The 22,484-nt window shown below is 44.0% G+C and overlaps 1 protein-coding gene across 1 annotated transcript in view; it reads left to right on the forward strand.

The window, feature by feature from the left end:
• LOC111261184 (zinc finger protein castor homolog 1) overlaps nt 1-22,484 on the forward strand; it is a 76,908-nt gene that overhangs the window by 47,011 nt on the left and 7,413 nt on the right. The window contains exons 4-5 of the mRNA XM_022834487.2: nt 11,737-12,010; nt 18,997-19,133. Coding sequence (XP_022690222.2) covers nt 11,737-12,010; nt 18,997-19,133 — 411 coding nt within the window. The remainder of the gene's footprint in view (nt 1-11,736; nt 12,011-18,996; nt 19,134-22,484) is intronic.

Consider the following 22,484-nt stretch of genomic DNA (forward strand, 5'->3'; position numbering starts at 1 on the left):
GTGTAGCGATATGGAGGACAACAAAACAGACAATCGAGGTTCGCTAAGTCTGTGAAGAATGAACCGGACCCACAATAACGGGTTGTGTGGTCGTAGACGGGCGCGGACGCCATCCCATAATAAACCTCGGCCGCTTCTTTGTCGAGATTCGCTTTGCCTAAGAGCTGTACTGAAGTAGCGAAGAAGCTAAAGCGATTTACATGGCTAAGCCAAGAATTAGCGGTGCCGTTGTAATCACCCGTTCAAATATGTAGATCGTGCGAGTGTCTACTGAACCAAACGACAATCAACTAAGCGCTTTTGCTTGCAAATGAGCGATGACCATTTGCTGGCACGTCTGACATCACTGATTCTTGAAGTAGCGGCAGTAGCAACAATAGGAACCGCGGCTGATGCCGCCGCAACAGTTTATCCCATGGATGAGTCTTCTATGCGTATTTTGTACGCCATATTGAATCCAGGAAGCTCACGTGTCTTACATCAACTAGTTAGTTCACCATGTCACGTCCTTGTGTAATACTTAGGTACATCGTATCATCAAAAATGACGAAACCACAGCGCTGAAAAAGTCGTAGGTACTTGTCCTAGTTAGCAGAAACCCCCTTCCGTATGCAATGATAAGCGATGCAGGGCATGCCCACCGTGATGGCAGCAGATATGGAAAACTCTTTCGCTAGCGGTTGCTGCGCATGGAAATTACCACAGGCGAAAACTAACCGGTGCCTATGACACTGCAGCTCTGACGACTCTTAGAGAGTCCGGCGGCGACAAGCTTGCCCGTCACACAAAGGTAACGGCCGGCCGGGTCGGTCGATCGGTTGACCTGACGCGCGCACCATCGAGTGACAACGGCATATGTCCTATGCTACGGCTTCTGTTGCTTATGTTGTTACAACGAGTCCTTCTAGAGTTGCCATTGCCCTAACACCATCCTCGTGGGTGTGACTTTTGTATCTTTTGGTGTGTGTGTGTTATGTTGCGTCCTGAGACTTCTCGGTTTGTGCACTCGTCCGCGATTTTTTTTCCGTTTCCTGTCTCCATTACAACATCGGCAGGTCTTCTCTCAATGGCGACAAGTGAACCTCTGCTGGGACTGCTGACTTACACAAGAGCTTTACGATCTAGAACGAACGGCGGATACATATCATACACGCATATATATATATATGCACGTGCGTGTGTTCACTGGTATCCGAGAATCAAAAACGCGAAACCGATTGTAGCCGCTGTTGTTGTTGCCTCATGGCGAGCAACTGCTATTCATTAGCATCTCCGAGCGGGAGCAGTATTTGCTGCCTTTTCAATTCACGAATAACGGTAATATCTGAGGCGGCAATAGCCGGAAAGGAGTTTGAATCAGGCTCGGCAATGGTGGCCAGGGTCGAGGCGTCAAACGTGGTAGTAACAGGGATCATAGCAAGCATTACAGATGAGCCCACAGAGTGGACTACCATTTTCATATACGAGAGCGCACACACTTGTACAGCAGCAACATTCGCGCAAGTCAGGTTCACTGCGAAAACATGAAATAAAGAAGACGGGAAAACGGCGCTGGTAACGATGAAAAAGACGACACAACCAACAACAGCGACGAGGGCGACAAGGTGCCGGTGGAAAAATAAGACGATGGAAGGAGAGCAGGAGGATGTCGCTAAAAGTTTTCATCTTTTTTTGAGCTTAGAAAGCGAGCAAATGCTCTTACTGATGCTATAGAATATGTTTCCGTCCCGTAGAGATGGGCACACGCAGGATGCATAGCTGATGGGCTATGGGCTTTGTCTTATACACAGGCAATCAGGCAAGCAGGCCAACCAACAGGCGGGTCTAGAGCCGGCCGCACCAAGTAGACCTGATCAAAGTACGCATGCCAGCGACGTCGCATCGCATGTGGCATGTGGCTCTTGTTTGAACACAGAAGCAGCAGCGGAGACGACGTCGGCGGACAGCAGAGGTCCGTCCTTAGTTGGCCTATTTCAGTAGTAGAGCTAGCTCGTTCGTAGATGCACTTACTCAGTGTATCGTAGTCAACCATAGTGGTAGGTATGGCGGTCTCCTGATTATGGCAGTTGCCGCAACTGTGATGCTCTATAACCTCGAAATCGATCAATACCGCTGACATCACTAGCCTACTTCGGCACCCCAGCTCAGCAGCGACTTCGCCAAATCATCAAATAACGGAGGTCAGACGATTTAGACAGGACGGACAAATAGAGAAATGGACTTAGATAGCAGTCAACAAACGAAGCAAGAACACACGGAAGCAAAACGACGCATTCTTGCATGTGCGTGAGCGACTGCAACTGCAGCACCAACGGCAACGGATAGAGACGACCTCGATATTGACGCCTTCGCCCCCCCCCCCCCCTCTTTCTTTCTCTCTCCCTCTCTACTTCTCTCTGATCTTCGTTGCCTTTTTTGCTGTCGATGTACAACAACGATTGCTACGGCAATTCCCGATTCTCCAAATTGAGTACTCTCTGATACTTATGTCGGTGTGTACTACGAACTGTTAGTTCACTACTAAAGTTCGGTAGTACTGGGCTGGGGAATTCTGCAAACCGATGAACAGAACAGTGATTACGCCAGCGAGTATTTCTTTTAAATACGGGATACTGCACCCATGTTAGAGCAGCAGCCGATGCAACATTGCTGTTCTTCGAACAACGTGAATACCGTTCCATGTGGAAGAACAGATCCTACGATTCGTACCTGCGTAAATGTGTGCATATGCATGTGTGAGGAACTCATTCTTCAGAAGCATCAACTGGACAAGCTTCACTGACGACTCCAATGTAGTTTTCCCGAGTCCTTCTGCTTTGCAGATGTAAGTGTAAATGAACATGTGCAACGGTCACTTTCTATGTTCTTCAAATATGGCCGAGATTGATTAAGCCCATACGCAGTAGACAGGTACACGAGCAGGTGACGGGATGCGTTTCCTTTACGCGTCGGCGCGTCATCCGCTGATTTATCTTTTCGCTGAGCACAATTTTTTTCCGGAAACGTTGAAGTTTTGTTAGCACAACGTCAAGTAGTAGCTATAACGAATATACAGAGACAGGGAAACTGGTACCCCGTGCAGAGGGAAACATTGCACTAGACATTTTAAGATTAGTCGCCGATTAAAACGAAAAAAGAACTAGTTTTTTTTTAACTAAATATCCGTTTGTCTGTATGGGCATTCATGTGCATGCTGCACCCCCGTTATCCACTTGTCAAAGCCAAAATTCGCAAAAGAGACAGGTGATCGATCGACGACGGTTGATGAATGAGCAGGCCTAACGCCATCTAGCGGATCGCAACGATTAGGACCCTACAACCCGGGTGTCATTATTAAAAGCAGCAGCAGCGCCGTCAACGGGAAACCAATGGACAAAGTGACAAGGTAGAGAAGCGCGGCAGCAAATGGTCTTTCGACAGTGGTTTGGGTCGGCGGAGAAAAACGGCCTGGGCGGCTTGCAGGCTAGCAGCGTGCATCCTACGACCTGTATCCACACTTCTCGATGGGATACTTAGGTATCGCATCGCTAAATCGTAACCAAGTCCAGGCAAGATTAAACGATAGCAGTGACGTGCGAATGAAAGTGACCCAAGAAAAGAGACGGTATGAACTGCACGCTTCGGTGAGCCGGGCTGTAGACTACTGAGGAGTAATTTTAATCGGGACATCATTAGAGTCATTTCGACTGCCGTCAACGGATACATCGACATCAGTTAAAAAAAAAAAAACACATTTTCTACAGTGATCTGGAAGAGGAATTCAAATGACTACTTGATTTTTATTTTTGGAGAGTTCGCAAAATTTTACTGGCAATGTTTTTACTTTTAGAGCGTATTTGTAGCGATGGAAGCATTTTACATGATTCTAAAGCGATGAATGTCCATGTTTTGATTCAGCTTACGATGACGGTGTTGCATAGCTTTATGATCGCGTTCTAAGTACAAAAAATAATGGTTTCTGTAGGATAAAATTGTTCAAGAAGAGATGCGTAAGGCTTCAGCGATAGCTCAAATGGAAATTAGGTCACTATTTTAGAGTCTTCGCGGTTGAGGGAAGTATGCGCCTACCAGGCGTACGAATGATGACGTAAATGTGCTAATTTTTATCACTTTAATTACTACGTTAAATTATTAGAGATAAACAAAATATGATGGTAGATGCCGAAATTATTCGTTGTTATAGCGGAATAAAGACAAGTAATTTAAAAAAGAATAGAGTCTTTTCAATCAATAAACTGGCTTCCGTACACTTACTCCGCTATAGGCTTATAAAATTACCTATAAAATTATCGTGCGTAGAAATTTTAATTTCACAGGTACCGGTTAATTGAAATTATTCTAGAACTTGACGTGCTTGAGCGTCATCACTGTACCACTAAACCTTGCATCATCGAAACGCCACCGAAAATTAGCGTTTAATTATAAAGACGGTAACCAATTTTAGAGATGCTTTATTTCTACAGGGCACGGCAGAAATAGATACACAAGAAGTCTCAGTAGGCTTAGCGGGCATATAGTCACCACACACAACTAGACCAAATCTCGCAAGTCAACATCCGCACAAATGTCTAAATCATATTTCTGGTTTGTTCTTGCTGTTCTATCATCGCCAAAAAACTAGAGGCAAAAAGGTCCAAAAATGCTTTCAGTAGTTAATTCAGTAGCCGTTTTCACCCCCCCCCCCCCACTGGCAGCTCGGCGTCTCATTCGTGACGAACCCAGTGGGTTCCTTTTCAGCTTCGTGATGAGGTGACACTCGAATGCTAATATTTTGAAAGCGCTAAGAGAATGGGCCTCGTTTTGCCCTCACAACGGTCAGTTGACGTCGCTCGATGTCACCCTCATATTTCTAGCATTGTTCTATGCCGCGTCGTGCCAAAGAGGCATCACATGGTGTCCAAGCTTAGTAGGCCAGCCTGTATCGGTTAGGGCTTCCACACACAGAGGACTTTTCGTGAGTTCTTTGAAAAACGATCTTTCTATAAACTCTTAGAACAAGCAGCGCTACATTGACAAAGTGATCTTTCAGATACCTCCGAACGCCTTTACCTGGCAAGACAGAAAGGCCCGATGCATCTGAAGGATAGAAGCTCGCTTTATTAAAAGCTAATGCGAGCTCGTAAGGTTCGCCGGTCCCGTGCGCACAAGAAGACCAAGCGCAGGCGGCTTAGTCGCGTAGTCCACAAAAGAGTCATTTCTGACCGCTACAAAAAATAAAGTAGATATTTAAATATTCTACGTGCATCGTTAGGAAATAAACAGATATATTTCGAAATAAAAACTGCTAACTAGGGTGTCGATGAGTTGGTTTGAAGTCGTCATCGTTTCGCGTTGACCAGGCGAACTTTTATATTTTGAGTTTTATGTCCGGTATCGCCGTTAGCCATTCTATCAGACACACAGACGGCTGACTTCTAGCACGAAACGAAGTCTGTCTTCGTTGATCAGACCCGCCTGATTAGAACCACCATTCAGAAAAAGGTGTGTTGCACTGGCTTTGGAGAGCTTCTGTAAAAGGACGCAAAATACGCTTTTGCAGAGAATGTGACAAGGATTTGACATGAGTTTTTGCTAGAGTTCCACGTGAACCAAAAAGCCACCCATGATGTTTCAAATGCGTCTATGGTATAATTCTTAGGTGTCTATACTAATCAAACTGGGAAGGTGTATATTATCGCGTATGCCTTATGGTGTATATCGACGTACGATAGAATAATACGGGCAAATTCGCGACCATACAAACTTTTCCTTCTACTGAACTTGCTTTTCATTAAGTGCACTTATTGCATTAAGTGCATTAATTAATTTAATATCTTATTCCGTTTTTATCTATACAAGATAGTAAGACTCGTTACATTGGCTCTCCGTAGCAAGTTTCCACCAAGTTCTGGCCAACAACTAATGTAGTACGGTGGTTATCGGAAATCAGTTGGCACAGAACTCATTCACAAGCGGTCTGTAGCTGCTATGAGATGGCATTTTAGGTACGTGCAGTTGGTTAACTGGACAACATCTATTTTCCCACGCTGCACAAATGTTATTGTATTTATTGCTGTTATTGTTGTTGTTGTTGTTGCTGGTTTTACGTCTCCCTGTCCGCTAGTCGTGTTTCTGTTATTGCTAGCTATCGTTTAGCGTCACTGTCGGCGTGACATCGCTGAACGAAACAAACGATGCTACCATAAACCATCACCACTGTCCTACTCTATATCCACGACGTTATAACATCATCTCGTCTGATCTGGTCCGTTGGTTGGAGCGACACCAACGGCGAGATCAGCAGCCGTTCTGTAGTGGGCTAGGCGGTGGCCCAAGGAGGCAGCCCTCTGCGGCGCGACCCCCTTGGCCCCTGACTGTTTGGATGACGTAGACAAAGCTATCTTTGCTGTCATGCTGACTGACACACTTCGACAACTGCTACATAGTCATCCTAATGTCAATGATCAGATCCTCTACCCGTTGGCCTGATGCACGCCAGCCAGCGACGATCACCAATAAGGTCAAGTCGGCATGACAATCACAGGCGGTGGTTCCAAACGGCATAAAAGCGGTGAAACCTATGGCAGTCGCTCTACTCTACTTGAACGGGTCCAAAGCGGAATATCGAAAAAATATTGCCTTCATAAATATTTATACATCAGAACTTACCTGGCTAGCGTAGCTCGGAGCTACGTGCAGCCTGTACAGCAACATGCTTTGCTAATTAACAAAAGATAAGACGAAACACATAGCATGGATAGGCAGCATGAACGATATCATAAAGGATAGACTAGATTTCATATCTTAGACATATTGTCGTTATCGTTGTTATTATTATATTAACAAACAAAAAGTAGAAAAACAGAGAACGACAAAGAATCTGACGGTCGAATAAATTCGTAGTAACTTAACAACAATACGCCGCATCTCTACCGGCATCGCCACTGTGGTTGACGTTCCTTAATACCTACCGCGTTTGTTTAGATGTCCGCGTTGATCTGGCAGGGCACATTGAATGGCTCAATTAGCTGTTAGCCAGCATATTCATATCGGTATAAGAATATATAGATTATATTAAGTATTATCGGCGAGAATGAAGCAGGCGGGCGATGAGACACAATTGTTTGTTGAGCTCTCACGTCAACTCACTCTGCGCGTACGAAGACTTTCAGCGAACTAGAAGGGGTGAAGCAAAGAATAACAACTCAATGGCGAAACGGCGTAACAAAACAAAGAAGCAGGCTTTCGTGCGGCGTTGAACAAGTAGGAAAAGATTGTCACAGGAATCGACATTGTCTATATGTTGCCTGTACTTTATAAATCGGACAAGAACAGGCCGAAAAGTTGCTTCCGTCTCTGTGCCAACCTCAGTTACTATGCGCCTGCCTGATCCTGGAAGACATAATACGCACAAACTTGTCTTTCGAGTCGCCGATCCCTGTGTTTGTAGAAACGATTCGTTCCAAAGGACACTGGTGCAGTTTTTTCTCGTTCAGTTAGGTTTAATAGAAGGCAGCAGAGGTGAAATAAGAGAGACTACGGTTTTCATACTGTTACCCTGATGGGTTCTGCCTACCACCTATCCGGCATTGGCTAGAGGTCGAAATGAACCCGGTAGATTGAATATCGTAAATCAAACATCGTTTAAAGCCATCTCTGGCCAGACTGCTCAAGTGGTGTATTCTATTGGCAGTTCTGATCGTACGATTGCAACTGCCACTGCGTATGTCCCCATGTACCTAAACCCGGTCCGTAGTGTATCCCCAATGTTTTTGCCTCTCACGTGAAAAGGCCAGCTATCGAACAAACAAGTGTCGTCTGCATTTTCATCTTATGTTTGGCCCTCATCTGTTTGATGATTTTAATGTCATCTTATGACTCAACGGACAAAAATAGGGGCATCTACATGTTTTAGTTGAGTTCGAACCGACCGGTTCCGTTGGTGACCACCTCCGGAGAACGGATATAACAACGACTGCGACTTGCTGACGGTTTTTTCGGGGCTTGTGTCAAGTTGACAGACCCTGACAATTGCCGCCACCTGCCAAACTGGTAAGTCCTACGCGCTATCGACATTCATAGTTCAGCTACCCGTAGCAATAGCATAGTAGAAATCGTAGCTGCTGTTGTTATGGTAGTGATGGCCTGTGAAGTAGACTCACCAGCAATCTTTACGGCACAGACCGTAGAGACAATCATCGAAGAGTTGGCAAGGTGATGTGGCCCGCAGTATAGAATTTGGCCTGTTCTAGCAGGCAAACAAGAAAAAGCTGCCGCTAAAGCCTGCGGCTATTCTGCTGCCCGCCGAAGAGAAACGACGTAGGAGTCAATGCTGCCGCAGCTGCAGCAGCAGCAGTGGCTTCTGGTTCGAGCGCGGTCGCGTAAGCTCTCTCTAGCCACGCGACAACGATAGGGCCCTACATCTATTACTTGAGACAGTCACTAATGAAGCTCGAAATTCGGGTGAAAACTATTCTGTCACTTGATAGGAAACGGCGCCGGCCGCGTCCACACTCATGGAAAATATAAATAGAATCGTTGAAGCACAAAAGCCAGACAGGCATGTTACGATCAACGAGTAGCGGTCGTACGTTCAGGCAAACAGACGGGGGGAAACTCGCGGGACAGAGAAGTTGGATACAGCGAACGAGCAACCTTGATACTGGGATATACGTTATACGCATTATATATATAGATAGGTTGTGTTATAGACCGTCGGTATGACCTGCGACGAAACACACTGACACAACAACTACCTGCGCGTTCGACTATCAAACAGTAAACTCAGTTACAAAAAAGACTGATCGCCAAGGGCGACCGAATACAAGAAATACCTATGCTGAGAGACTGGGTTAACAGTTTAAATATGTAAGGATATCTTTACGTGAAGAAGAGGACTCAAAAACATCGTGTTGGCACTAGGAACGTCTATTTTTAACGCTCGACGACATGGCAAAGGCTAAGGAAACACTAACAGAAATGGGGAAAAATACATGTTTGCCTAGCTCAGAGAGCAGTCGTATTTTCAGATACAGTTGGTCGCTTCGACGCAAAGAGCAATGGATTGTACGATTATGTTCTTGCGCTATCCTGAGCCTTCGAAAGGTACTGTTTCATCATAGAATTTGTCAAAATTTTCATTGATTTTGGTAGAATAACCCTTTGGTTTTGACCACTAGGAACATTGCAATAACTAATTCCATAACAAAAAATTATATTAAATTATACAACACTAATATGTAAGACGAACGCAGAAAATGTTAAGATGATTATATATGTATAATATTTATATAATCATAAGCGATTATTTTCTGTGAACCACACTTAAGTATGGATTTGTCGAGTTTCACGTCTGGTATTGACGTTCAGCATTACGGCCATAAGGCGGCCAGTCAGCTCCTAGCGCTGAACGAAACTGTGCCCTCACCCAGCTTCGAACCTAGATTATTACGTGACTCTATACTGGCTAGAAAAACATGGGGACCGCTCCACTCACAACGTTAACCGCACCTAAATGCTCTATGAGTTATTCTATGTGGTCAGTTTCGATATACGAAACATCTTCTACTGTGTATGATGTTTGGACAGCCCACAAGATCGTCTGCTGCGAAGCTGGGCGCCTTTTTTCAATTTGGATAGCGGTAAACCATTGGACATCTTCAAACTACTATCGTTCATTGACCGTATCGTTGTATCAGTGAAGTGGCCATACCTGTAGTTGTTGTTCAGTTTAGAACGCTGCTAAAGTCGGAACTGTTGTTTACGGGAGGCAATTGAGTTGATTCGGCTAAGCAATTTATCATACCGTAAAAGCCAATAATCTCTCCTGGGTCTCTCAACGCAGTGTTCATTATTCTCTTCCTAGCAGTTACTTTTCGATTAAAACCAGTCAGACATTCAACGAGCAGGCAACAAACAGAACGAAGCGTTGGGCTTTGAGGATCGATCGGAGCAAAAAGAGAAGAAACGAACACTTGTAATCCACATCAGTCAAGTCGCAGTCCTGAAATTCTCGCGTCTAGTACCGATGGCCTGTTTGTCTGCGTAACGTTAAGCGAGCTCAAAATGATGGAATACGGAGCGCCGATTCGGTTCAAGATTTGTTTTTCTGTGACGAATTTTAGTTTGACACTAACAGTATCCAAGAGTTACGTGAAGTGAGAGACGTCCTGCCCTCCATAAAAAAAAATCGACGTTATTGACGTCAAGCTGTTGAGTTTACTTATTGTTAAAGTATAACACTTCATCTAATATCACTTTAATAGGCCTAGCAAGTAGCTGTTGAATAGATGTTGCTACCAAAACAAATCAACTGCGACATATAGTAGAGTTCGAGAATGCGCATGCCTTGTTTGTGGCCAATCGTTCGACGCCGTAACGTTCTCACCTGGCAGCAGAAGCAGGAGGTCAAGCAGATCGTCCGCTCGTTCTATGGCTGGCAATTCTGTTCTCCTATTCCATCCTTCTGTCACTTGACGAAACAAACTATTATTACTACGACGAGCAGAAGCACACGGAGAAGCAGCGTTTGGGCGTCGTCGTCGCCGCCGCCGCCGCCGCCGCTCCCTGTTTCATCTTCCCAGAGCTGGCTCACTTTCTGCACTGCGAGGTTGCTCTGGGTGCATGTGCGCCCTACGCTTGTCGCATATTATATATATATATAATGGGTCGACAAAAAAGCGTTGATTTTCCAGCCTCGTTTTATTCAGCTTATTTTTGTTGATTCTATATAAATATATGAACGTGTTTCTCTTCGTATGTAAATTTTCATCGTTCGCTGATTTGCTTTTATTGTTGTCCGTTGGCTTTGTTAGAGCTGTGGCCGTTGAGGTTGTCGTTGGTGTTGTCGTTGTAGCCATCGTCGTCGTCGTCGCCGCCGCCGCCGCCATTGTGTCGTCAACTTAGTTTTGTCTACACACTTGTTCAATGATATCTTCGATATCTATTGACAACGTGTGTGCGTGTGCTTTTATCGTTTATATAATGTTATTCGGTCTTTTCGTTTATTTTCTTCGGGTGGTGGCCTGACCAGAGGTTGTGGCAGCGTAACTATTGACCAGTTCGTGGCTTCGATGACCGAGACCGTTCGGTCAGCGCGCGCGATGACAACCAGCGGGAGAATAGCGACTAGTCACAACAAAAACAACAACTTTTGACAACATTTAATGACGACAGTTCTGGTAGTGGTAGGGGAGCATTGACGCAATGATATCGCTACTGCCATTCAGGCTACTGCCGCCATTGTTGTTTTTCGTGCGAATGGCGGTGGCGTTGTTGTCGCACAACCCCTAATGATTACCGTAATAGCACGACTATGGTCATGTTGTGGTGGTGGTGGTGGTGGTGGTGATGATGACGATAACGGCAATGCCCGATGTCGAAAATCGCGCCAAATCACTGATCAGATGCTAACAAACAATTAGCGTCTCTCTAAATATGATCTCATAGCTACATTCTATCCTATCCGGACCTGGTCGATTCATCTTTGTCAACGACGAGAACTATTTCTATGCTATATTCATAAGTTCGAGCGAACCGTGCGCTTAATATGTTTACCATTGTCCATCATTACTGGCTGATTCTAATAAATAGTAGTAATAACAATAATAGATGATAATCATAAACGGTGTGATTCAATACGACTGGCGTCATAGATCCCGGATGTGTTATGACAAGATAGACATCTATATGCAGCTCGTCCATGCTTAGGCTCAAATAAAGTACCCGAATATGTGTTTGGTTGATAAAAAATTGCAGATGTTTCCACCGATGTTGGGAGGCTCCCAGATGGGATCCGGGTCAACTGCATCTACAGCTTCGTGTCTACTGATGACACCTCCATCGATGCAATCAGTTCACAGGGCCACTGCCCCCTGTGGAACCAGTTTGGGAGGAAGCATCACCTGCACTAGTAGCAGCTCTAACGTTGGGCCTACCAGCGCCGGCGGAAGTTCAAGCAGCAGCAGCAGTAGTAACAGTTTACTAATAACGCCACCCACCAATCTCAACAAGCCTACGAACGCTAACACAGGTGAGAGTCGTAGTTTGCCCTCTAACGCAAACCCTTGTCTCACACTTTGTCGTAGCTAGAGTAAACCGCTAGATGGAATCCCTTCTTCTATACCTAAATGCGACTACTATTGTATTAACGTCAAGCATGCCAGTCTCGATCTTTCATTTCGCCTGACTGAAACAAGAATCACTTATTGACAAAATTGCAAAGGTTTCATGTGTGCACATAGTAAATGAGCCTATTGTATGCCGCGTACGCTTTCATATAAACGTTCTAGGCAACATCACACTGGGTCCATTGAAATATCAGCATTTCCTAAGGGCGAACTGACTCCGAATTGAAAAAAATGCAATCTTCAGCATTTGCCCATTTCGAATCGAAGGGTCGTTTGAAATCACCAGAAATGTCGGTCAATAGCCCCAGGAAGAGGTCCCAATTTGTACGATGGCATTTCGCCAATTATGATGGTTTGTGGCTGGTTTGGTGACTGCGGATACCATGGAAGAAAAATAGATTTCCTTCCAGAAGAACCATTTCACTGTATTTTGATTAGATCCTTTATGACCGACCGCCGTTCGTACGGAATAAATGTTATCGTCGGAATACACCAAACAATGCGTTTGCGTTCCTTCATACGATCGACAACGACCATAGAGATCGATTATTTCCTCTAGATAAAAATGATAAATAAACCAAAAAAAAAAAGGAGATTAAGATGAGATGCACAGTGGTTTGACCGATAGACGCTTTCATTTGGAAGACGCTCTATCTAGTTCTATTCTATACGATACTGAAGCGAAAATCGACGTTGGATGCCCGGAGAATATAGGCCCATCACAGAGTCCAATATGTACAGCTGTACATTTGTATTGTGAAAACCTTTCTATATTTCGTATCGTTTTTGCCTTCTTTTTTTTTTTTTTAATATTCTCACACATCCGAATTCACCTATCCGACATTGGTCCCCCCTGGCGGCCCGTCTCTCCTTTTCCTTGGATTTTCTCCCAGTTCCGACGACCTTTTTCAGTTGTCTGTTATCCTGTCACATTTTTTGCGCGCTACCTTTTCTGTCTTCATTCGACTTCAGCACGGCAGCCACTAATGCGAAATATCTGAATCGTTCGTGTACGTCAATATACGTGCGTAAATTCAGCAGTAAAAGTTCAGAGCAAAATTATAGTAGTAGTAGTAGTAGTAAAATAATAAAGGCAAAAAAAATAAAGGTACTTGAAGAAGAACGAAATTTATTTAAAAAACAAAAAGAAACACAACAAAAAATACGGAAGAAACGATACAGCAATAAATCTACAAGGTGGAAGAAATAGAAGCAATTTTTTCCCTCGTGATGATACTGATGTTGTCGCTGGTGCTGAAGATAACGGCCGTTTGACGATGATGGTGATGATGTAAAGCAGGAGAAATCAAAAGCATCAGAGGAAACAAGAAGTCGAATCAAATAGCCCTAGGGAACAAGAAGGAATGGGGAGCGCCGTTAAAATAGCAATAACACCGCCCGCAGAAGCAATAACAACAGCGACAGCAGGACCAGCCGTTGTTATTGTTGTCGTTGTAGTCTGAATTCTCCGCCTGGTGATGATGATGGTGACGATCATCATTGTCATCATCATGATGAAAAACCAGAGCTCGATGGGAGCTCCTCTTTGCTGGGCGCTACAAGAAGCAGGGCCTTGTGGTAGCGCGAAGCCGCCAGCATCGAAAACGGATTTCTATTTCGTCCAACATTTTTCAGCTGCTAGATGATGACGACGACGACGACGACGACGACGACGACGACGACGACGACGACGACGACGACGACGACGACGACGACGACGACGACAACGACGACGACGACGACGACGACGACGAAGACTACGGTTCACGACGGTGGACGACCGTGAACAGCGATCATATACCGTCCAGATCGCTCGCGTCCACCGCGGTCCTATACAAAAAGATCTATTTTTTAGTATATTTGTGCATAAATATCCCCATCGGTACAAGATATGGATGCTGCCGTGCTGTTGCCGCCGGACAGACGCTACGTAAGAGATAGAGGGAAAACGGGCAACAGCGAAAATAAGATAAACAATTCGGCTACATTAAGTAGCATTATTGGTACTTACTATGATAATACGACGACAACCACAATAGCAGCAATAACTATTGGAAACTAGCCACGCGTCCGGACTATTAAATTGTTGCATGTAATGGTCGTTGCGTATTCTATTATTATATTACATATAATTATCATTGTCTGTGTTTGGCTGGGTGTGAGTATGTTTTTGCGTGTCGATGCATACTACGATTGTTGTCATACGTGAATAGCGTACAACTTAGCGGATAGTGTGGAGCCAGCAGTCGTGTGGTATATAGTTGATCAGTACGCAACGGTACACCGAATGGCCGCGGTACTTCTGGTACATCGAAAACGTACATACGAATATTGACCGCGGCACTTCACTATGATGCTGGTATAGCGCAGAAGCACGCTTTCGTCATCGTATCGCGTCGTCTAGCTGCCAAATCAGTTTGTTGCAGACGGCGGTACATTAGGGAGTGAATCAGCTATGGCCATGGCGGCGGCGGCGGCGGCGGCGGCGGCGGCGGCGGCGGCGACCACGACGGAGCGGCCGCCGCGCTGCACGTACTAGAGGCAGATTTCCACAGCAACGATTCAAGCTACAATTACATGGCTTTATATCTAATAGCGATAGTACGGACAAGAGAAAAATCGAACGGTGAAAATAGACATAACGAAAAATATATATATGAAAGGTTTGTTCATTAACCGATGGTATGGCCGGCGGTTTGGGTCATCCTTTAAAGTAAGCCTGAAGACCTAAAGCTGAGATGCTGTGTTGCGCTAGTGCCGTTCGGACGGTAGCGGGATTCAAACGTTCGATTGACGAGTTCACGATAGTTCGTAGATAATAGAAAAATTAAGATAGACGTGATAGTGTCTAGTTTCAATGGCCGCTGAATGGGTCAAATATCTTCGTAACTCAAAGCTTAGTTGAAAAGAAAAGGGCTTATTGCATTGAGTTTTATTTCTAATACTGGGCAAATAAGTATGCATATATTGTCTGTGACTTATGTAAACGTAATTTTCTGTGCATATTGAACACTGCGGAGATACTAGTGTATATTTACATGTATGTGCCTTTTTTACCGCGTAAAAAAGCTGGGTAAAAAGCGACGAATTAAATTGCTATTTGTTGCATATTTTCACAATCTCTTGGGGCGACTAACCCGGATGCACTTAACATGTTGTCTTAGTGGCCCATAGATATGGACTAAGTTAATTAAAAGAGTATTTTGAGCCGCTTGTGCACGGGTGCCTTACTCGTGTATTTAACGTATTTACAATTAGTATATAAATGCTTCTCTGTGCTGTAGAAAAAAATCATCATTGCCTACTCCTTCTGCAGGCACAGAGTCATCAAAAAAATGCAGCTATAGGTATGTAAAATAAATTTAGCATATTCCAGTTTAACATAGGTGCCATTGTTGCTGATGTCGGGTGTCCGTGATAATGTGGCCGCCTTGGTCAATACAGATCTGTTCCGGCGCTTTCGTAACATCTTCAATTGTTTGCCGTACGATGAACAAAAATACAGTATCAGGGTATAAATCGTTGTGATTATCCGCGCTGATAAAGAAATCTATGATAGCCGACAGTGCAGCTAGAAGTTTCATTTTCGATGAGCGTAAAGGAGACGCAAATCTACGAAAGGTGAAAGAAGAAAACGGGGCGTCTATGGCCTATTACGGACCGTGGTCAGCGGGCTACCTAAACCGGTCATCACTTTATGTTGTTTGTACAGACAATCGATTTTTTTAGTCTTGGCTATTTTATCGTTATTGTTTATTCTCGTTGATTTTTGTTCTGGTGAATGAATGAAATGACGATGGCATCGTTATTGATGTGGCTTTACGTCGTACGCAGAAATGCTCATTTACGTAAGCATTGACGAAGAGAAAGAATAATTAATTCAAGAATGAATCAATGAATGAATCTGATGATGAGTGAACGATAGAACGCCTAAATGGGCAGTCTTCTTCAATGGATGTATAGTAGCGACGAGAAATTTTTTTCTTTTCGCACAACGGCGGTCGGCTAGCGATGCTGCTTTGGCTGCATGAAGAACTCTGACGAGATTCACTCTTCGTTCCGTCACCAGATGATGATTGATGAAGAGTTCTATGAGCGCACCCAGCACGAGCGCACGGTATCAAACTTCAGAGGTAGGAGTAGACACTTGTCAGTTAAATTGGTATTTGATCTAAAAAAAAAACAATAAATTACGAGTAATTTCAAAGGTCTCGGCGAAAATAGATCCACTTTGTATGAGTGCAAATCAGAAGGCAATTCGTATCTCAATCTCGAAACCAAATTGGAGCTGTCAGGTTGGAAATGAACTACTGGAATTAAGTTACTCGATAAAGTCCCTTTTACTTTAACATTATTCTGCTCTCTAAATAAAACTACTGTGTCACACCGTACTTTTGTCTGATGTTCTCTTTCTGTGTTTCACTGTAAAAATGCAACCCGTCGTATTTACTTAGGATCCTATCGAATTATGCCGCATCGGGGAACTGCAAAATGGGCTAAACTGGGAATACTTGAATGCCACCGCCCGATAACTGCGCCCGTACAAATCTGTTGCTAGCAGTTAAAGTTGCTACCACCCGGGGGCATTTGAATGTACAGCCCACAGCGCATACAAACGTACAGATTAAAGACACTCATATGTATGACGGAAAAAGGAGGCAAACAGATTTTTGTACTCGAAATTAATTCGACATTTTTCTCTAGCGTGCTTAACATGATCAGTGTTATTTGGATTTCTGATGGTCTTTAACACGTACACAATGAAGAACGGTTGCGTATGAAATTACGCTATGATCTCCAATTTGAAACCGTCACCAACTGACCTATGGAAGATACCGAACAGAACCAGTCCTTTGGATCAGTTAGAAAAACAAAGGAATTCAACGGAAATCCAAGCGATCGAGGAGTTAAAAATTAATAGCCGAATATTCAGTAGAAAACGTTTAAGCTTTCCTACCTGGCCTAGCCATAGCGAGTGATTCCGGACCTTTAAACATGCAACATGGGAACGTTTAAAAGTGACCCTCAGTAGAAAACAAGCGCAGTATACCTAAAGTACATCTACTGCTTTTGATTTGTACGAAAACAACAAACCAATTAACTAAGTAACTTAATTTAGCTCTGTATTGTAGAAAATAAACATGACTTAGAATAATAAACGTTGACATAACAAATAGTGGTAGTAGTAGTAGAATCTATGACAATAGTGGAAACAATGATGATTAGTTTTGATTTCTTTTTCTCTATCCGATTTCGCGCGCGCATATATATATATATATATATACATATATGCTTCTGCCTATATGTCAACGCAGCGGGGCCTTGTGGAGCCTGCGGTCGTTTAGCTGACTGCTTGATTCATGCGATTTAGCTCTCTCCGTTGTCGTGTGTAATCGCTAGCACGCTAACTTCGTAAAAGAACATGAGCGTTGCAACAAACCGCCCGACCTGGCAGCGGAGGCCGGAGTCAGCGCCGCAACTGCCTCTCGGAAATGACTAGCGCAACGGGTACCAACTCATCGTTAAGAGCCTTCGACGGTTTAGGCCAAAGCAGCGTCCATCCAGATCGTCTTGTGCCCTCGGGCGACATGGACAGTCATAGCCTGCGGCACTGAACGACCGCATTTATTTGCGACTTTCTATCTATAGAGTTTTGTATGGCAACTGCTGTGGTCGAGCAGCACTTGTCGCTGGTGCTTCTCCACTGAAAATGTGCCGCATTATTCCAATATGGTTTTTGGTCGCCACTTTTCTCCCTAATACAGCCAGTAATGTGTAAAAGCGTCGAGCGGAAGCACGCCCTAGAAAAGCACCGATGTCACTATTTCGACGACGTATTTTTTCCTATAAAGGACTGAACACTGGTCCTGTTTGTTGATTTATTATGACAATTGTGTCGTATCGTAAACGAAGTGAATATTTTTTTTCCTACAGTGCACAGTTTTTCGAAAACGCGCTCCCCAGATTCGGATCGGACTCATTTCGATTGTGGTAATTCTATCTAGTGTTAATGACCAGTCAATACGGAATCAAGCTACATTGTATTTCAATGATCAATGGTGAACGAGAGATTGAAACAGACAGATCTGTAGCAAGTAGCACAGCATGACCCAAATGATACAATGTAAAACTTCATGCAACGAAGAACAACGGGCCAATAGCGAGGAGTCACATTATCATACACTCGCGTATCGTTGAACGATTGATCATTTTTCATCGGTGTTCACTAGACAATACGATCCAGCAACTGTCAGCGCTATCGTCTTCTGATAAACAACAACATGCCACGTGTTCCAGTTGTTGTTGTTGTTGTTTTGGCAGTATGGCGCGCGATTTTGATTTCATTTTAAGCAGCTTGCCTGCTCGCAGCACGTGGATCATAAAGACAGTAAAGAAGATCGAAGCAATAACTATAAGAAGAAATTACAGGGAAATTTAGATTTTGTTAGACATTGTTGTGCTATAGCTAATAACACAACACCGTTTTCATCGCCATGATCTTCACGTTGGGGGAAAGGCGTATTAAAAACGGATCAATTCACTGTTCATTTTTAATATGAGTATGCTCCTATTTATTAAGAGCCTATCGCGATAGAGAGTGCTGAATAGGACCTATTGTGTTGAAGTTCGGCAGGCCCATACGCAAATTGCTTACTAGCTTTTCATATTTGTGCTCTAGTGGAAAGTAAACGTTTACTTCGTACCGGTACTGCTCACCACGAATAGAATCGTCTACGTGCGAAGGCTTCCCGACGCACGGCCCACAAGGCCAGTCTACCGAATCATTTAAATTGTAAAACATTGCAGGTGCAATGCTATTGTTTGAAAGTTTCCTAATGTGATTTGGTATTTTACCTTTTTGTTTCTTGGTTCTCCGTAACCATTACAGCAAAAGATGGAAAAAATGCCGCGCTTGATTATTCCCGTTATATTCGCCGTTACCCGAGCTCCAAGCACTGCGGCAACAATTACTGCAAGGACCTCAATTATCGTGAGCATTATCACTGCCTCGACTGCAACTTCAGGGTAAGTTATGTTAGTCTCTCATTCATATTGAATCCCTATTGATAATAAAACTAACCGACAAGCGCCATCATGTGGATGATATCTATGCATATACATAGAGAAATTGTTTGTTCAACGGATGAATTTCGAAGAGTTAAATGTTAGGAAACGCAAAACAGGGAAAAGGGTCCCGATGTCGCAGTGGAACTGCAACGAGGTACCTTTTGTCGTTGTTCGAAGCCGAGATAACTGCGTATCGGTATCTAATTAAGTAGCAACTGTTGATTCTATCATTCTCTTTCTCGTTCCGTATTGCCAGGCTATTTTCTCATTCATGTAATAATAATAATAATAGTAATAACGCTTACAACATAAACAAAAACACGAGCGGACATTGGCCGTCGCACTGTAGGTTTATAACAGTAAAACGACGATTTGATCAGCCTTTTTTTGGCTACTTCCTGTGCCGCGGCATAAAAGATAACTAACCGTAAAGCGACGCCGCAAAGAAGTAGGGAAAAAAACGAAAGAACTTCTATCTCGATTCCGTCACCCTTCAGATAACAGTTCGGTGGTCATAGCGGCGCTGGTGGCGGCGACAGGATTGGCGACATGGGCAGTTTCCCCGTGGATTTGTAACGTGAACGCGTTATTGTATTGAACGTATAAACATTAATAATAGACAATACGGCATGAATACATGTTGGGCACGCATAGAGAGACAGACGGTTGCGTCGGTACGCGACAACAGAAGAGTGACAGACACGCCACACACACACATACACACACACACACACACACACACACGAAGCGATTCTTTTTTTTTTGACGTCTGTGAAGGAATACCCCAAAATACTGCGCTGCATACTATTCTCATACACATTCGTGCACGATCACCTGCACGTAGAAAAATCGATACGTTCATTGCGCCCACGTCGTGCGATACGCATCATTTCCTTCAAATCTAGATGAGATTGCGGGAGAGACGGGCCGGCTGAAACCAATATAGCGTCCGATTTATGAGATTAAATTGTTGTTTGTAAACCCATTAGGGGTTTTGGCTTGAGTTTGAACACCGCGTCAGGATGGCGGTCGGTTTAACACAATAGTATAGATGCAAATAGGCCAGCTTGTGCTTATTTTGTCATTATTATTGCTACCATCACTCGTATGACAAGAAGGCTGTCGCGTCTATCGATTCGAGCGCTCGGCTTAGTCAGTCTCGATTTTATTTGGCTCTCTCACTCGATTTTTCCTGTGTCGTTGTATCGCATCGCCAGATGATTGAATCGTCTGACTAGGTCGTCCGCGTTGTTGTGGCCGTCGTTGTGAGCCTTGTCGGTGACGCGAGCGTTTAAAGAGCAGACCTTTTTTTCAATTTCCCCCATCACGATGAGATATTGTTCGTCCCTTTTCCTGTGTGTATTGTTTTAATCTTTGACTGCGTTCGGGTGCTCTTGCTGTGACCGTTACTGCTATTCGTCCATCTATTCGCACTCCGATACGTTTTCTGCTTTGATCGTAATTAAAATCGAGAGAAAACAATTGAGCCTATTGAGATGAAATCGAGACTGCGATCCGCGGGAGGGCAGGCTGGTAGACAAAAAGGCAGTGCTCGTCGAGACGAGGCTACAGTCAGACAGAGGTAAATAGGCAGCTGTTTTGCGTGAAAGACGCGGAAAGTCGTCGCATGACGAAGTATTTGCTTGCTGTTACCTTGCAAATACTCTAGCTGCTCCTGCTATTACGACGACGACAAAAATCTATTGTCATTGCCGACCGAATCGATTTGTTGGCCAAACAGTCAACATGAGTCCTACGTACGAAGCCTAGCACGAACAGTAAGGTTATTTGGCCACGACGCAGCTAACGACTGCATTGATCCTAGTTACAGACTCAGACTGACCTATCAGTAACAGGAAGAAGTCGAAAAGTTGCTTGCGTTAAACCAGCGTTATGGCGGTAATGCCGATAGAGCGGCGGGTTTGGCTGCTGGCGGACGTAAGGACGGATCGAGGTGCTGATCGGGGAGTCTCGTCCACTTGCGTTCATGCCACTTTGCCGTTTCGGTCCTGCAATAGATATCGAGCCGCTTAACGCTTGCAAAGCGATGACATTTGAAAACTATTCAGAACTCTCAGAACGAAGAAGACGAAAACAACAACGACAGTAACAGTAGAAGCTTGTAGATCATAGTAGTTCCTAGAACGATGGCAGTAAACAGGGACTGTCTGCTGTCGAGCTAAGAACAACGTCTGCGAAATAGCTCACACAGTTTGTGTGTCTCTGTAGTATATGACAGTGGGCCGTTATGTTTCTAATCTAACTAAATGTAAAATTTCAATATGGGCTTAATATTCGACGCAGCTTTCGTGTACATATCTACAAGTTAACTTGCGCACGTGTGATGCCTTACTGATCTGATGTCTTAGCTATGCAACGAATACTAATACTATAGCAGAGACAACAGACTATAGGAGTCTTATACGTCTGCCGCCCGCCTGATGTTGATCAGACATTTACCCCATTCACCTGAAGCCCGACAGCTGTATACGTTAAGAAGCGTTAACTGTGAGCGTCTCGAATTCTCGCCCAGAGCGCACGGGGTCGGACGTATCGAAATCTACTAGACACGATAAATGCACACATGAATAAGCGTGTGCGTACGATAGGGAATATACGTTATGACATAATTTCTGTATCAGCACCCAACGTGTATCAAAAATAATTTTTTAAGCCATTTTAATTAGCTTTCGAGCTTTCTAAGTCTAAACCCTGTTGAGGGTCTTCCGGTTTGTCTCAGTAAAAACTTTTTTGGAAATTGCGCAAAAACTAGCTATAACATAACGCTTCGATTCCGGGCAAAAAAATTAGCTTTTAAACTAGGTGGGGTTCTCTCCACCGCTGGATGGAATAAGAGCTGATCTTAGCCTTCATCCTGAAACCGACATGTCCGCCATGACGAGCTTCCTGTTTTGTCCCAGATAGAATTGTTTTTTTTTAGTAGCAGAAGTAGTGGATGAACGACAAACGGCCCATCAGAGGTTTTCTCAGTTCGAATGAGCCAACCTGTACAGTTTTTTTTATTTTTTTTTTTGGAAACAAGTCCTTGGAACCGCGCATTTTTATGTAGAGCATTAAGGAATTTTTCCCATTAGGAGTCTAACCTGGACTCATCAGGCATTTCTTCAACAGTCTCATGAAACCCCATGCCAACCATGCATGCAGCCATTGATCTATAATAATAATACTTTATCCTCTCTAATTTTTTAATTTTCTGATTATAGTAACCATGTTTACCGACGCACTCAACGAGATGCACGTCAGTTACTCGGACCGTGGTACTCTCTCAAGCACTCGGACCGGAAGTGC

This window comes from Varroa jacobsoni, unplaced genomic scaffold, assembly GCF_002532875.2.
Source record: "Varroa jacobsoni isolate VJ856 unplaced genomic scaffold, vjacob_1.0 scaffold_60, whole genome shotgun sequence".
NCBI classification, from domain to species: Eukaryota; Metazoa; Arthropoda; class Arachnida; order Mesostigmata; family Varroidae; genus Varroa; species Varroa jacobsoni.